The 16,224-nt window shown below is 48.5% G+C and overlaps 1 protein-coding gene across 1 annotated transcript in view; it reads right to left on the bottom strand.

Moving 5' to 3' along the window:
- Positions 1-15,955, bottom strand: part of LOC144600740 (uncharacterized) — a 58,580-nt gene extending 42,625 nt beyond the window's left edge. The window contains exons 1-2 of the mRNA XM_078412664.1: positions 15,764-15,955; positions 8,621-8,714 (exon numbers count right to left, since the gene is read on the bottom strand). Coding sequence (XP_078268790.1) covers positions 8,621-8,714; positions 15,764-15,955 — 286 coding nt within the window. The remainder of the gene's footprint in view (positions 1-8,620; positions 8,715-15,763) is intronic.
- Between the last annotated feature and the right edge of the window lie 269 nt (positions 15,956-16,224).

The following is a 16,224-nucleotide window of genomic DNA, read 5'->3' on the forward strand; positions in this document are numbered from 1 at the left end:
TATGCTACCACTACAAGAAGCATTGTGTGGGCATTTCTAGAGTCATAATAGACCAAGCGGACCCATTGGGCCCAAACCTCTCCTGCATTGGTGCAGCACCCTCTCCTCCCCCACTCCCCCCTCCCTCCCCTCCCCCCCACTCCATCCCCCTCAACCCCCCTTATCCTCCCTCCTCCCCCCACCCCTCCCTCCCTCCCTCCCTAGGAGATAGATTTAAACTTTAAAAAGTGAATAACTTTAAAAATATAACACCGATTTCAATGAAACTTCTTCCAGTAGCACCAAAGGAACGACGGTGAGTAAGGTGGGCCTAAAATTGTCGCGCTATCGTGTACCGTTTTGGCTGTAGTTCAGGAACAAACAAACAAACAAGAGTTTTAGTATATAGATGGGCCAGATAGAACAATAAAATCCTTACTTGCAGCAGTACAACAGAACATGTAAACATAGTATACTAAACAATGTAATAAATGAGAAAAAAAGTTCAGTGTGTGTATATAACACTATTATTGTATATACACACATGCATTAAAAACAAATAATAATAGTGTAAAAAGACAAAAACCAATGGCCTCAAGTCTATGTAATTCAGAGGTTATTTGGAGGTTGTGGTGTTTAATAGCCTGAAGGCTGTACGGAAGAAGCTATTCCTGAACCTGGACGTTACAGTTTTCAGGCTCCTATATCCTCTTCACGATGGAGGAGTTAAATGAGAGCGTGGCCAGGGTGGTGTTAGTTGCTGGTGATGCTGGCTGCCATTTTGAGGCGGTGACTCCTGTAAATCCTGTCATTGGTGGGGAGGTCAGACCCATCGTGATGGACTGGGCATTTTTCAAGTCTTCTTCGCTCCTGGGCATTCAAGTTGCTGAAGTAGGCCGTGATGCCACCAGTCTATATGCTCTCTGCTGTGCACGTGTAGAAGTTCAAGAGCGTCCTCTCTGACACACTAAATGTTCGCAACCTTCTCAGGAAGTAGAGGCGCTCCTCAGCTTAGGATGTGGTTACGTTCCAAGAAACCCATCGCAAACCGAATATATCGTACGTCGAAATGCATTTAATGCACCTGACTGGAATTTAATTCACGTGGCTGGAAGCGTGCTGCGACTCGCTGCCGTTTGTCCAGCATTTGCCCCATCGTAAAGTCAGAATATCACAAGTCGGAGCATTGTAAGGTGGGAGGCATGTGTGGAGGCGTTGATGGGCTTTCTTTATAGTTGCATTAGTGTGCTGGGTCCAGGAAAAACCTTCAGAAATATGCATGCCCAGGAATTTGAAGCTTTTGACTCTCTCCACCATTGATATAGAGGATGATATTTTGGCTTTTTGTGAAGGAGGGGGAAGGCAACAGAAATTGACTGGATTATTATGCAGGCTTCAAGGTGGATTCCGGTGAGGTTGGTTTGATGGCAGATGGGTGGACAAAGGCCAGAGGTGGGTAAAAGGCAAAAGGCTATGAGATAAGGAGAGAAGATGCACAAAATGTGAAGTCAGAGGAAGGGATGTAGGTGGAAGGGGAACAACACCTCATATTCCGCTTGGGTAGCTTTTAACCCAATGGTATGAACATCAAATTCTCCAATTTTAGATAACTAGCCATCAACAACTCAAGGGGAAACGGTTGCTGTTGGTCACTTACCTAAAATTGGAGAATTTAATGTTTGTACCATTGGGATGTAAGCTACCCAAGTGGAATATGAGGTGCCGTTCCTCCAGTTTGCATGTAGAGTCACTCTGGCAATGGAGGTGGCCGAGGATAGAAAGGTCAGTAAGGTAGGAAGAGACTGCAGATGGTGGTTTATAAAAACATAGAAAATAGGTGCAGGAGGAGGTCATTCGGCCCTTCGAGCCAGCACCGCCATTCATTGTGATCATGGCTGATCATCCACAATCAGTACCCCGTTCCGGCTTTTTCCCCATATCCCTTGATTCCCTCAACACTAAGAGCTAAATCTAACTCTCTCTTAAAAACATCCAGTGAATTGGCCTTCACTCCCTTCTGTGGCAGAGAATTCCACAGATTCACAACTCTCTGGGTGAAAAGGTTTTTCCGCATCTCAGTCCTAAATGGCCTACCCTTTATTCTTAAACTGTGACCTCTGGTTCTGGACTCCCCCAACATCAGGAACATTTTTCCTGCATCTACCCTGTCCAATCCTCTAAGAATTTTATATGTTTCTATAAGATCCCCTCTCATCCTTCTAAATTCCAACGAATACAAGCGCAATCTTCTTCAGACCGAGTTACTCCAGATTTTTGTATCTATCTTCACAATATATTCATGCTGTGTATTACGCCAAGTGTAGATGGTTGAAGAAAACACCGATTATGAAATAAACAGGCATTGAAAATAAATGAGCAAAGATGATTGCATGACACCTCCCCTGCAACTTTGCCATCTGGATTAAATCTTGCAGAACCATGCCAAAAATCACGTGACGGTCTCTGGTCCCAAAGCCAGCTGCCAAACTCCTCCAGAGTTAAAGGTTGGCAGAGTGTAGGACCAACAGTAAAAGGTCACATCCTCTGCAATGGTTTCTGGCAGCCCCGTCTCTCTCCCTCTCTCTCTCTCACTCACTCACACAACCGCACACACAACCGCACACACACAGCCACACACACACAACCACACACACACACACAGCCACACACACACAACCACACACACACAACCACACACACACAACCACACACACACACACACACAACCACACACACACAAAAATAGATAATTGGTTATATCTTAAATTGAAAAGGACGATGTCAGAAGAGAGGTCAAGATGGCAAATTGCAGCTTTAACGCTTTTCCCTCCATTGGCCTGTCCTTCAGTGTCAGCACAGTTATATCATGGACTGGGCGAGGCGAGAGAAAACCATTCTCAGTCCTGTCCATTGCCAGTGGACACTGCCACAAGTCAGATGTGCCGACTCCAGCTAATAAGAATAAGGAAAACATATTCACTTGGCTAATCCATGGGGGAAAAGTTCAACGGTATACCTAGCAGCAGACAGAGAAGAGTGGGAATCATTTCCCACATCACCCATCCCCGTTTCCTGCACATCATTCCTCCACACTCCCTGCATCACCCCTCACTATTCCCCAAATAAACCCCCCCTATTTCCTATAACCCATCTCTGTTCACCATGCTGACGACACCAATATTGCGGACCGTGAGGGAGGCTGTCAGAAGAAACAGCAGGAGATTGATCAGCTGCAGAAGTAGAAGGAGAAATGGCAGATGCAGTTTAACCTGAGCAAGTGTGAGGTGTTGCACTTTGGGAGTTTGAATGCAGGGAGTATACAGTTAATGGCACGTCCCTGACTAGCCCTGATATGCAGAGGGATCTTGGAGTCCAAGCCCATAGCTCACTGAAGGTGGTAGCACAGGTAGATAGGATGGTAACAGAGGCATCAGGTATGCTTGGCTTCTTTGCTGGGGGCATTGGGTAGAAGAGTCAGGAAGTCATGACGCGGCTCTGTAGGACTTTGGTTATGCCGCACTTGAAGTATCGTGCGTGGTTTCTGGTCGCCTCATTACAAGAAAAGATGTGGAGGCTTTGGAGAGGGTGCAGAGGTTTGACAGAGAGCTGCCTGGATTACAGGCTTTCAGCTGCAGGGAGTGGTAGGATGGATTGTTTTCTCTGGAACCTCAGAGGTTGAGGGGCGACAATGGACAATAGGTGCAGGAGGAGGCCATTCGGCCCCTCGAGCCAGCACCACCATTCAATGTGATCATGGCTGATCATTCTCAATCAGTACCCCATTCCTGCCTTCTCCCCATACCCCTTGACTCCGCTATCATTAAGAGCTCTATCTAGCTCTCTCTTGAATGCATTCAGAGAACTGGCCTCCACTGCCTTCTGAGGCAGAGAATTCCACAGATTTACAACTCTCTGACTAAAAATGTTTTTCCTCATCTCCGTTCTAAATGGCCTACCCCTTATTCTTAAACTGTGGCCCCTGGTTCTCGACTCCCCCAACATTGGGAACATGTTTCCTGCCTCTAACGTGTCCAACCCCTTAATAATCATATATGTTTCGATAAGATCCCCTCTCATCCTTCTAAATTCCAGTGTATACAAGCCTAGTCGCTCCAGTCTTTCAACATAGGACAGTCCCGCCATTCCGGGAATTAACCTACGCTGCACGCCCTCAATAGCAAGACTTGACAGAAGCATGTAAAATTAGGTAAGGCATAGATAGGGTCGACAGTTAAAACCTTTTTCACAGGTTTGTGGACATGTTCAAAACTAGAGGGCATACCTATAAGGTATGAAGGGGAAAGGTTTCATGAAGTTGTACGGGGCAAGTTTGTTTTTTACAAAGAGAGTATTGGGGGCCTGGGACACATTGCCAGGGCTGGTGGAGGCAGATAAAACAGTGGTGTTTAAGAGGCACATGCATGTACAGGGAATAGAGGGATATGGATCATGTACAGACAGTTGAGATCAGTTATCCTTGGCATCTTGTGGGCAGAAGGGCATATTCCTATGCTGTTCTGTTCTATGTTCTATGGGGCTGAGCACTGGCACAGCAGTAGTTGCTGACTTACAGCGCCAGCGACCCAGATTCGATCCTGACAATGGGTGTTGTCTGTACGGAGTTTGTACATTCTCCATGTGACCACGTGGGTTTTCTCCGGGTGCTCTGGTTTCCTCCCACACTCCAAACCTAAGGTTTGTAGGTTGTGTAGGAAAAAAAAACCTGCAAATGCTGGTTTAAATCGAAGGTAGACACAAAATGCTGGAGTAACTCAGTGGGTCAGGCAGCATCGCGGGAGAGAAGGAATGAGTGACGTTTCGGGTCGAGATCCTTCTTCAGTCTGAAGAAGGGTCTCGACCCGAAATGTCACCCATTCCTTCTCTCCCGAGATGCTGCCTGACCTGCTGAGTTACTCCAGCATTTTGTGTCAACCTCAGGTTTGTAGGTTAATTGCTTTGGTAAAAATTGTAACTTGTCCATAGTGCATGAAATGGTGCTAGTGTACGGGGTGATCGCTGGTCAGCGCGGACCTGGTGGGCCGAAGGGCCTGTTTCTGCACTGTATCTCTAAAGTCTAAAGTTCTATATCACCCACCCTTCTCACAGAACTATTTCCTGTGGCTGGCAGTTCTAAGTTCTAAACTCTAAATTCTCAGCTAAATTCTAAATAACAGATTTTGCACCAACTACTCTCCACCGTCAGTCACCAGCACTAAACATTCATGAGAATACTTACAGCATTCAGTTCTATCCAAATGTGTGAAGTGAGCTTACCCAGAAGGGAGTGTCTCACATGTGATGACTAACGACGAACTAAAGGCCAGCTTCTTCCTCACTAACTTTCACTTTTGTTTCTTGAATAACTCGGGGGAGTAAATGGATTTTTAATATATTTAGTTTAGTTTCGTTTATTGTCACGTGTACCGAGGTACAGTGAGAAGCTTTTAGTTGCGTGCTAACCTGTCAGTGGAAAGACAATACATGGCCTACTCATCTTGGCCTAAGTGGCGGCGCCTAACGGCTGCGGCTCGCTAGCAGTCTGTTCGTCTTTTTTCCTTTTTTTTTTGTTGTGTGTCGGTGTTGGGATGGTTTTTGTATTTTTTTTGGTTGTGTATGTGTGTGGGGGGGGGGTGGGTGGGGGAAACTTTTCTCTTCCTCACGGCGCGGGGTGCGGCTCGGCTGCGGGGCCTAACATCGCCCGGTGCGGCTCGGCCGCTGGACTTAACAGTGCCCGGTGCGGCTCGGCCGCGGGACTTTTCATCGCCCGGTGCGGCTTGGCCGCGGGACTTTGCATCGCTGGTGCGGCTCGGCCGCTGGACTTAACAGTGCCCGGTGCAGCTCGGCCGCGGGACTTTACATCGCCCGGTGCAGCTCGGCCGCGGGACTTTTCATCGCTGGTGCGGCTCGGCCGCGGGACTTAACATCGCCTGGTGCGGCTCGGCCACGGGACTTAGCTGCGCAAGGCTTGGTCGCGGGGCCTTTCATCGCCCGGCTCGGCCGCGAGACGTTTCAGCGCCCGGTGCGATTCGGCCGCGGGGACTTCCATCCCCTTGCGGGGACTGTGCGGGTCGGTCGGGGACGAGCTGTCTGTCCGTGGGCGTGGGGAAGAGAGTGGAAGTTTTGTTGCCTCCATCACAGTGAGGGGGTGTTTGGAGTCACTGTGATGGACGTTTGTGTTGGGGTTATGTGTCTTGTGTTCTTTTTTTTATGACTGCTATGTAGTTTCGTTCGGTACCTCGGTACCGAATGACAAATAAAGCTCTGTTATACTGTTATACTGTTATTACAATCGAGCCGTCCACAGTGTACAGATACATGATAAAGGGAGTAACATTTAGTGCAGGATAAAGCCCAGTAAAGTCCAATCAAAGATAGTGCGAGGGTCGTCAGTGAGGTAGCTAGTAACTAGTTGTTGGTAGGATGGTTCAGATGCCTGATATTAACTGTCACCAGCAGGTTGCCTGATATCAGTTGCCTGATAATATATTTAGCTTAACTCATGCTGCATCTGTTTGTCAAGGAGCTATTACATTAATTTGTGCCTGAACTCTTTATGCCACAATAGCAAAGAGATTATTGATAGCTTCCTGATTAGAAGAATGGCCTGAAACATAATATTTTAGAGATACAGCGCGGAAATAGGTCAGGCCCACCGATTCCGCGCCGACCAGCGATCAACCCATGCACTATCACTATCCTACACATTGGGGACAATTTACAGCTCTTTTTTTAAACCGAAGCCAATTAACCTACAAACCTGAACATCTTTGGAGTGTGGGAAACTGGAGCACCCGGAGAAAAACCCACGCGGTCACGGGGAGAACGTACAAACTCCGTACAGACAGTAGCAGTGGTCAGGATCGAACCCGGATCCCTGGCGCCGCAAGGCTGCAATTCTACCGCTAGGCCACCTTGTCGCACCTGAAGCTAGAATAAAGCTAGCATCTGAAAGTTTCTTCAAATGTGACTCTAGGATTGCAAAGAGAAGTGAAACAGGAGACACACCGGAAAGATGGACCCATGGACAAGGCAAAATGTTGAGTTTAGGTCATCACAATGTCAATTCTTTGAAGCTGGGGACAAACAGAGCTGTTAAATAGAGCCTCAAAACCTCATTTTGTTTCGATTGACTATAAATGCCGTCATGAGTACTCCATTGAAGACTAACAAGGTTTTGACATTAGTAAGTTCCTGACATATTCAGTTATCTTGGACTTCAACACTCGTGATTATTGCTTCTTCATTTCTCATTGCATAATTGTTCCGTTTGCACTGTTGGGCTGCTGAGCACAGGAATGGAAAAACTCAGCAGGGGAACTGAAGTGGTCAGTTCCGGGCCAGGCCGGCGAGAGACAAGGAGGGACCCAGCGTGGGGGGGAAGGGCCACTGAGAACAAGGGGGGACCCGACATGGAGGGGGCTACTGAGAACATGGAGGGGCCCGGTGGGGTTACCGCCGAGAACAAAGAGGGGCCGGCAGAGGGGGGGGGGCAGACAGAACAAAGGGGGGGCCATCGGGACTCTGACGAGTACTTTGCAACTTTGTCTGTGCCAGATACATGATGACTCTTTTTATTCACAAAATGCTGGAATAACTCAGCAGGTCAGGCAGCATCTCGGGAGAGAAGGAATGGGTGACGTTTCGGGTCGAGACCCTTCTTCAGACTGATGTCAGGGGGGCGGGACAAAGGAAGGATATAGGTGGAGACAGGAAGATATAGGGAGATCTGGGAAGGAGGAGGGGAAGGGAGGGACAGAGGAACTATCTAAAGTTGGAGAAGTCGATGTTCATACCACTGGGCTGCAAACTGCCCAGGCGAAATATGAGGTGCTGTTCCTCCAATTTCCGGTGGGCCTCACTATGGCACTGGAGGAGGCCCATGACAGAAAGGTCAGACTGGGAATGGGAGGGGGAGTTCAAGTGCTCGGCCACCGGGAGATCAGTTTGGTTAATGCGGACTGAGCGCAGGTGTTCAGCGAAGCGATCGCCGAGTCTGCGCTTGGTTTCGCCAATGTAAAGAAGTTGACATCTAGAGCAGCGGATGCAATAGATGAGATTGGAGGAGGTGCAAGTGAACCTTTGTCTCACCTGGAAAGACTGTTTGGATCCTTGGATGGAGTTGAGGGGGGAGGTAAAGGGACAGGTGTTGCATCTCATGCGGTTGCAGGGGAAAGTGCCCGGGGATGGGGTGGTTTGGGTAGGAAGGGACGAGTGGACCAGGGAGTTACGGAGGGAACGGTTTCTGCGGAACGCAGAGAGGGGAGGGGATGGGAAGATATGGCCAGTGGTGGGGTCCCGTTGTAGGTGACGGAAATGTTGGTGGATGATATGTTGGATACGCTGGCTGGTGGGGTGGAAGGTGAGAACAGGGGGGATTCTGTCCTTGTTACGAGTGGGGGGAGGGGGAGCAAGAGCGGAGCTGCGGGATGTAGAAGAGACCATAGTGAGAGCCTCATCTATAATGGAGGAGGGGAAGCCCCGTTTCTTGATGACTCTTTGTGTCCTTTGTGCATTATATGCAGAAACAAAGAAGTTCACTGCACCTTCACTGCACGTGACAATGAAGTATCGTTGAACATTGAATCAAACCAGTTCACGTGAAGCAAATAGAACAAAGGTGTTCCGTACAGGAGAGATGTACCTTTCTTTAATGCCTGGTGAAGGAGTGAGGACCGAACTGCTCCATCAATCACATCCTCTGCACTCTTAGCTTGGCTTTCTTCCTGTGTGGATATCTGTTGTGGGATTAATATCATTCAAGCGATTAATATGCGCAAAGTACTTTAAACAACTATTCATTAAAGCGGACACGTCCCGAAAGGCTGGTAGGATCTATCCCTAATTATTCAGACAGGCAAGAGGGGAGAATCCTGGGGGAAAAAGATTAAAAGAGACGCGTGGGACAAGTTTTTGAACGCACACACACACACACACACCTCAATCATGCTGCGTGGGGTGGTGGTAGAAGCATAAACAATAGTGGCATTTAAGAGACTTTTAGATCGGCACATGGAAGTGCAGGGAATAGAGGGCTGTGGATCATGTGCTGACAGAAGGCATTCGTTTAATTTGGCTTCAAGTTCGTCACAGATATTGTGGGCTGAAGGGCCTGTCCCTGTGCTACTCTAGATAGGCACAGAACGCTGCAGTAACTCAACAGGACAGGCAGCATCTCAGGATAGAAGGAATGGGTGACGTTTGGTCGTCTGAAGAAGGGTCCCGACCCGAAACGTCACCCATTCCTTCTGCCCAGAGATGCTTCCTGTCCCGCTGAGTTAACCCACCATTTTGTGTCTATCTTCGGTGTAAGCTCGCGTCTACAGTTCCTTCCTGCACACTGTGCCATTCCTTCTATCTCTCTGGCATCAAAAGATTTAAAGGCTTCAACCTTGACTGTGGAGCCTCAATGGGAGAAACTTTTCAGAATGGCGACCAAACAATAGAACGTGAGAAATTCGGACGATGGAACTAGGGGCGAATTGCAAAACGTCAAGCATGATAACACAAGAAAACAAGCTGGGCGAAGAGAAAGTGAAACCCATTCAGGAACCGAGCTGCCAGAGGTGCTCAGTGATTCTAAAGAGCAGCTTTCATCGTTAGTCCATTCTGTGCAACAGCCCTCACTTACACCAAACACTCATCCTCAAATCAATCCCGATATAGGTGGGAAGGAACTGCAGATGCTGGTTTAAACCAAAGATAGACACAAAAAGCTGGAGTAACTCAGGAGAGAAGGAATGGGCAACGTTTCGGGTCGAGACCCTTCTTCAGACTGATGTCAGGGGGGCGGGACAAAGGAAGGATATAGGTGGAGACAGGAAGAGAGTGGGAGATCTGGGAAGGGGGAGGGGAAGAGAGGGACAGAGGAACTGTCTAAAGTTGGAGAAGTCAATGTTCATACCACTGGGCTGCAAGCTGCCCAGGCGAAATATGAGGTGCTGTTCCTCCAATTTCCGGTGGGACTCACTATGGCACTGGAGGACGCCCATGACAGAAAGGTCAGACTGGGAATGGGAGAGGGAGTTGAAGTGCTCAGCCACCGGGAGATCAGGTTGGTTAATGTGGACTGAGCGCAGGTGTTGAGCGAAGCGATCGCCGAGCCTGCGTTTGGTTTCGCCGATGTGACCAATGTGACCACGCCGACCAGCGATCACCCCGTACACTAGCACTATCCTGCATACTACGGACAATTTACAATATTTACCGAAGCCAATTCACCGACAAACCTGTACGACTTTGGAATGTGGGAGAAAACCGGAGCACACGGAGCAAACCCACATGGTCACGGGGGAATGTACAAACTCGGTACGGACAGCACCCGTAGTCAGGATGGAATGTGGGTTTCTAGCGCTGCAAGGCAGAAACTCCACTGTGCAGCTCATCTATTATAATATACAAAATCTACCAGGAGACCATATGGCACCTGGTTACAGCCTTTCCCAGAAAGCGATCATCAATCTTTTGTTTCGTTTAGTTTAACAGGCCATGGAAACAGGCCCTTCGGTCCACACCGACCATTGATCACCTGTACACATTTGTTCTGTTATCCCACTTTCTCTTCTACTTCAGCTTTTTGCAGTTTTATGTCTTTTATCTATGTTTTATTCAGAATACAGTTTACTTTTGGAAAAAAATACTTCCCCATAAGAATTTCTGCTCTCAAACTTTGGCTTAACCTTCTTGCTGCCAGATTTGGTGAAGACACCACAATTCAAACCAGTTTTGAATTTACCACGTAATGCATTGCAAATTCTTCTCAATCTGTCCTTTACAATTCTTGCATCCACTCTTTCCCTCAGCCAACACTACTCCTCTCATTCCCCCCCCCCCCACCAACACATATTCCCTCTTTCAGTCTCCCTGTCCCGACCCCCTCAGTCCCCCTATCCCTACCTGTTTAGTTTAGTTTATTGGTACAGTGAATAGTGTCTGTCGCATGCTAACCAGTCAGAGGAAAGACAATACATGATTACAATCGAGCCATCCATGGTGTGAACAAAAATAATGGGAATAACGTTTAGTACAGGGTCAAGTCCAGGAAAGTCCGATTAAGTCTGAGTCCTGTGACATAGATAGTGGCTCAGGATTGATAACAGCTGATAGGAAACTGTCCCTGAATCTGGAGGTGTGCGTTTTCACACTTCTGTGCCTCTCGCCTGATGGGAGAGGGGAGAAGATGGGGTGACCGGCGCGAGACTCGTCTTTGATTATGCTGGTGGCCTTGCCGAGGCAGCGTGAAGTGTAGATGGAGTCAATGGACGGGATGGTTTGTGTGATGGTCTGGCCTGCGTCCACAACTCTCTGCAACTTCTTGCGGTCTTGGATGGAGCCGTTCCCAACCCATGCTGTGATGCATCCCGATAGAATGCTTTCTACGGCGCATCTGTAGAAGTTGGTGAGAGTTGTTGGGGACATGCCGAACTTCCTAAGCCATCTAAAGACGTAGAGGTGTTGGTGTGCTTTCTTGTCTCCCTCAGTCTTCCCAATCTCATGGTCCCCTTCACTCTTGCTTTCCCCCCCCTTCCCTCACCTGCTCTCATTCCAGCCCTGCTCCCCCAGCTACCCCCCACTTGCTCTGCCTGAGAGCGGAGCTACCCACTGATCGGTGTGGCCCACCCACCCTCTTCACGGATTGCTCTTTACCGGCCATTCCCGCTCCTCCATTCTAGCCCAGTCCCAGCAGCCACAACACCCCATGCCTGCAACCAGAGCTCTCCCAGAAAGGAGTCTTCATCTGCTGCCCTGATGCTGTCCAATTGTGATAAAACTCTATAAAATTGTAGGGAGTGGATGAGAAAGTGGGATGACATGGAACTAGTGTGAGTGGGTGATCGATAGTCAGCATGGACTCAGTGGGCTGAATGGCCTGTTCCATGTTGTATCTCTGAACTAAACAAAAATCGTACTCAGCCACCATCTTATTCTTCCAGCAGCAATGCTGATGCAAAGATCAAGCAATCCATTCACAGTCGTCCTATTGAGCTCCTCTTAATAGGTGAAAACCGTTCTTTCACCTATTAAACTCCCAAAGGCCTCCCTCTCTCTCTCCCTCTCTCTCTTGCACACACACTGCCCACGCCTCTTTACTGCACTCCGTACTTCGCATAGCAAGTTTGACAATTTGCCTGTCTCGGCAAAAACCGTGCATAAAGGAAATGGGTTGTGACATTCTGCCTCATTCGACGCAGTCATTCTGATACTTGAATGAGTCATCGAAGGTGACAGCAACCAACAAAAGCCCTTGTGCCCAATGCTGGAGTTGAGAATGGGAAAACTACGAAGGGCGGCACGCTTAAGAAACATGGTACAGGGATAGGACAGGTTTAGAGGGATATGGGTCAAACGCAGGCAGGTGGGACTAATGCAGATGGGACAGCTTGGTCGGTATGGGCAAGTTGGGCTGAAGGGCCTGTTTCCATGCTGTGTGACTCTAAGAGGATGATTTAAAGCTGTGCGGGTTTGGTGTCGAGGAAGGATAGAGTCAAATGGCATCTTCTTCATCCAAATCTTTCCCATTTTAATTTATGGCAGTCTGATTCCTTCAAATGCACTTGGTTTTGTTCTCTCAAGATGGAGAGGAGACTTATGCTGGTGGTGATTCAGAGAGAGTCAAAAACTGAGGTCAGTTGGCAGACTTTAGATGAACAGTAAAAGATTCTGTCTCGGAAGGGGATTTCCGATCCGGGAAGATGAATAAACAACATGATGTAGCAAGTCTGGAAATTTCATAACGAGTTCCTGACACTGGTCTCAACAGGTTATTGAATCTTGCTCCCAACGCCAGCTCAAAGGAATGCTGCAGGGGGACTCCTTGCCTTGCCTGGCTTGTATTGTATTGTGTGTAAAAAAAAACCCCGCAGTTGCTAGAAATCTGAAATAAAAACAGAAAATACTGGAAACACTCAACAGGTCAGACAGGCAGCAACTGTGGAAAAAAGAAACGGGGTTAATGTTTCAAGTCCAGAACCCTTCATCAGAACAGGGAAAAAAATAACAAACAGTTCTGGCAAAGAATCTTGGACCTGTAGCCCAGTCGAAAGAAGGGTCCTGACCCGAAGAGTTACTCCAGCATGTCATGTTGTACTCAAAATATTGATGAACAACAGCAGAAGTCCAAGGAAAGACTTTGCAATAGAAAATCTCATGTCATCCCTTGAAGATGCTGATATGATGTTGTTTTTTTTCTTCAATTCAATTCAATTTTATTTGTATAGCACATTTAAAAACAACCCACCTTGACCAAAGTGCTGTACATCAGTTCAGGTACTAAGAACAAACATACAATGGCACACAAACATAACAGCACATACATAAACAGTTCACAGCGCCCCCTCAGAGGGCCTCAAACGTTAGGGAGTAGAAATAGGTTTTGAGCCTGGACTTAAAGGATTCGATGGAGGGGACAGTTTTGATGGGGAGAGGGATGCTGTTCCACAGTCTAGGAGCTGCAACCACAAAAGCGCAATCACCCCTGAGCTTAAGCCTAGACCGCGGGATAGTCAGTAGCCCCAAGTCGGCCGACCTGAGGGACCTGGAGATAGAGTGGTGGGTTAGAAGATTTTTGATATGGGGGGGCAAGCCCGTTTAGGGCTTTGTATGTGAATAGGAGGAGCTTGAAGTTGATTCTGTACCGTACAGGGAGCCAGTGGAGAGAGGCCAGAATCGGGGGTGATGTGGTCCCTTTTACGGGTACCCGTCAGGAGTCTCGCTGCGGCGTTTTGGACCAATTGCAGGACAGGGACAGGGATGATTGGCTGATCTCGGTGTATAGGCAGCTGCAGTAGTCTAGGCGGGAGGAAATGAATGCGTGGATGATTTTTTCAATGTCATCAAATTGGAGGAATGGTTTGATTTTAGCAATGGCACGAAACTGGAAGAAGCTGGCTTTTACCACAGCGTTGACTTGCTTGTCAAACAGAAACAAGGAATTGCAGATGCTTTTAGATGCACTTGGTTTAATATGACATGCACCAAGATACAGAGGAAAAACTCTCTTTCCTTTCTCTTTGCGCTACCTGTTGGACTAGCTTATGGTTTTTGATTGATCAGTTTAGTTTATTATTGTCACGTATACCGAGCTACAGTGAAGTGCTTTTTGTTATCCAGTTAGTGAAAAGACTATGCATGATTACAGTCAAGCCACCCACAGATGCAGGGTAAAGAGTGTAACATTTAGAGCAAGATAAAGTTCAATAAAGTCTGATTAAAGATACTTTGAGGGGGTAGATGGGAGGTCGGGACCGCTTTCAAATTGGTGAGGGGACCATTCAGTTGCCTCATAACTGCCAGGAAGAAACTGTCCCTGAATCTGAATTCTTATGTGATACGATAGAACTTTATTTATCCCAGCAGGGAAATTGAGTTAGTTATATCGTATCACATAAGGGTTATTTCAAGTAACCCTTGCATTCCCTCTCTCTCTGTTCCTCCCCCACCCTAGTTGTCCTTATCGCTTCACTGTCGTCCCACCAGGTTTCACTGCTTGCATCCACTCGTTATCACCTTCTCCACAGCCAACAACGAACCATTGTGGGCTCCACCTTACCCTGATCATCCTTGCTGGCTTTGAAACGTCAACCATTCCTTCTCTCCTGAGATGCTGCCTGACCTGCTGAGTTACTCCAGCATTTTGTGAATAAATACCTTCGATTTGTACCAACATCTGCAGTTATTTTCTTATATATCCTTGCTGGCTTTGATTTGTTCTTTTCATGGGAATCTTTCATTAATTTGTTCTTTGTACCTTCTGGTTTCCCTCTTCCCTGACTCTCGGTCTGAAGAAGGGTCTCGACCCGAAACGTCACCTCTTCCTTTTCTCCAGAGAAGAGCAGACACTCCAGCATTTTGTGTCTACTATAACCAGCATCTACAGTTCCTTCCTCCACGTCCCGTAATCGCGTGTGGATGGTTTTATTTACTTGGAGAGGATGCAAGGGAAAAAAAACTTTGTTTGGCAAACTCTCCAAGTAAAATAGAACAATGCACACACGATTACAATGGGAAACCAGACACCAGTCCAACAGGTAGTGCGAAGAGAAAGGAGAGAGGGCGTGGCATGTGGTTACAGCTACATCAATAACAAGGGGAGCTTTCACTAAAACTCCGTGTGTCGCCGTCAGGAGGTGAGTGCAGAGTTAGCCCGCAGTGCTTCCTATCCCAGCTGTCTGTGTGTGTGTGAGTATAATAGGCAGGAGGCTGTGTGTGTCTGTCTGTGTGTGTGTCTGTGTGTGAGTGTGTGTGTACGTGAGTGTGTAATAGGCAGGAGGCTGTGTGTGTCTGTCTGTGTGTGTGTGAGTGAGTGTGTGTGTAATAGGCAGGAGGCTGTGTGTGTGTGTCTGTGTGAGTGTGTGTGAGTGTGTGTGTGAGTGTGTGTGTGTGTGAGTGTGGGCGTGTGTGTGTGTGTGCGAGTGTGTGTCTGTGTGCGCGCGCGGGTGTGTGTGTGTGCGAGTGTGTGTGAGTGCAATGGGCAGGAGGCTGTGTGTGTGTGTGTGTGTGTGTGTGTGTGTGTGTCTGTGTGTGTGAGTGTGTGTGTAATAGGCAGGAGGCTGTGTGTGTGTGTCTGTCTGTGTGTGTGTAATAGGCAGGAGGCTGTGTGTGTGTGTGTGTGTGTGTGTGTGTGTGTGAGTGTGGGCGTGTGTGTGTGTGTGTGTGTGCGAGTGTGAGTGTGTGTCTGTGTGCGCGCGCGGGTGTGTGTGTCTGTGTGTGTGAGTGCAATGGGCAGGAGGCTGAGGCTGTGTGTGTCTGTGTGTGAGAGAGTGTGTGTAATAGGCAGGAGGCTGCTCACCGTCCCGTCCGCAGCGCTGGACTCTCTTGCAGCAGCCCCGCTGCCGCTGCCGCCGCCGCCGCCGTCCCGCTGGTCGATGCCGCCCGGCCACTCCACGATCCAGCAGAGGACGAGCAGAGTCAGGGACAGCGGGTCCCAGTACAGCAGGAGAGCGGCGCCCAGGAGCCGGCACGCCAGCCCGGCCCACGCCATGACTGGGGAGGAGAGTAGAGGCGCGCACACACACTCCCAGTACCATTGGCTGCTCCTCGACAAAGCAAGGCAGCCCTCCCTGCCTGTTGTGCTGCAACTCCAGGCGGCGATCTCCTCCCACTCATTAACTGCCTCGGCGGACAGAGAGAGAAGGTTCACTGGAGACACACAGCAAGGAACTAACTGCAGATGCTGGTGTCCGGAGCAAAAGACAAAGTGCTGGAGGATCTCAGCGGGTCAGGCAGCATCTGAGGAAGGGAGGAGGGGAG

This window comes from Rhinoraja longicauda, chromosome 15 (genome assembly GCF_053455715.1).
Source record: "Rhinoraja longicauda isolate Sanriku21f chromosome 15, sRhiLon1.1, whole genome shotgun sequence".
In the NCBI taxonomy this organism is placed as follows: domain Eukaryota; kingdom Metazoa; phylum Chordata; class Chondrichthyes; order Rajiformes; family Arhynchobatidae; genus Rhinoraja; species Rhinoraja longicauda.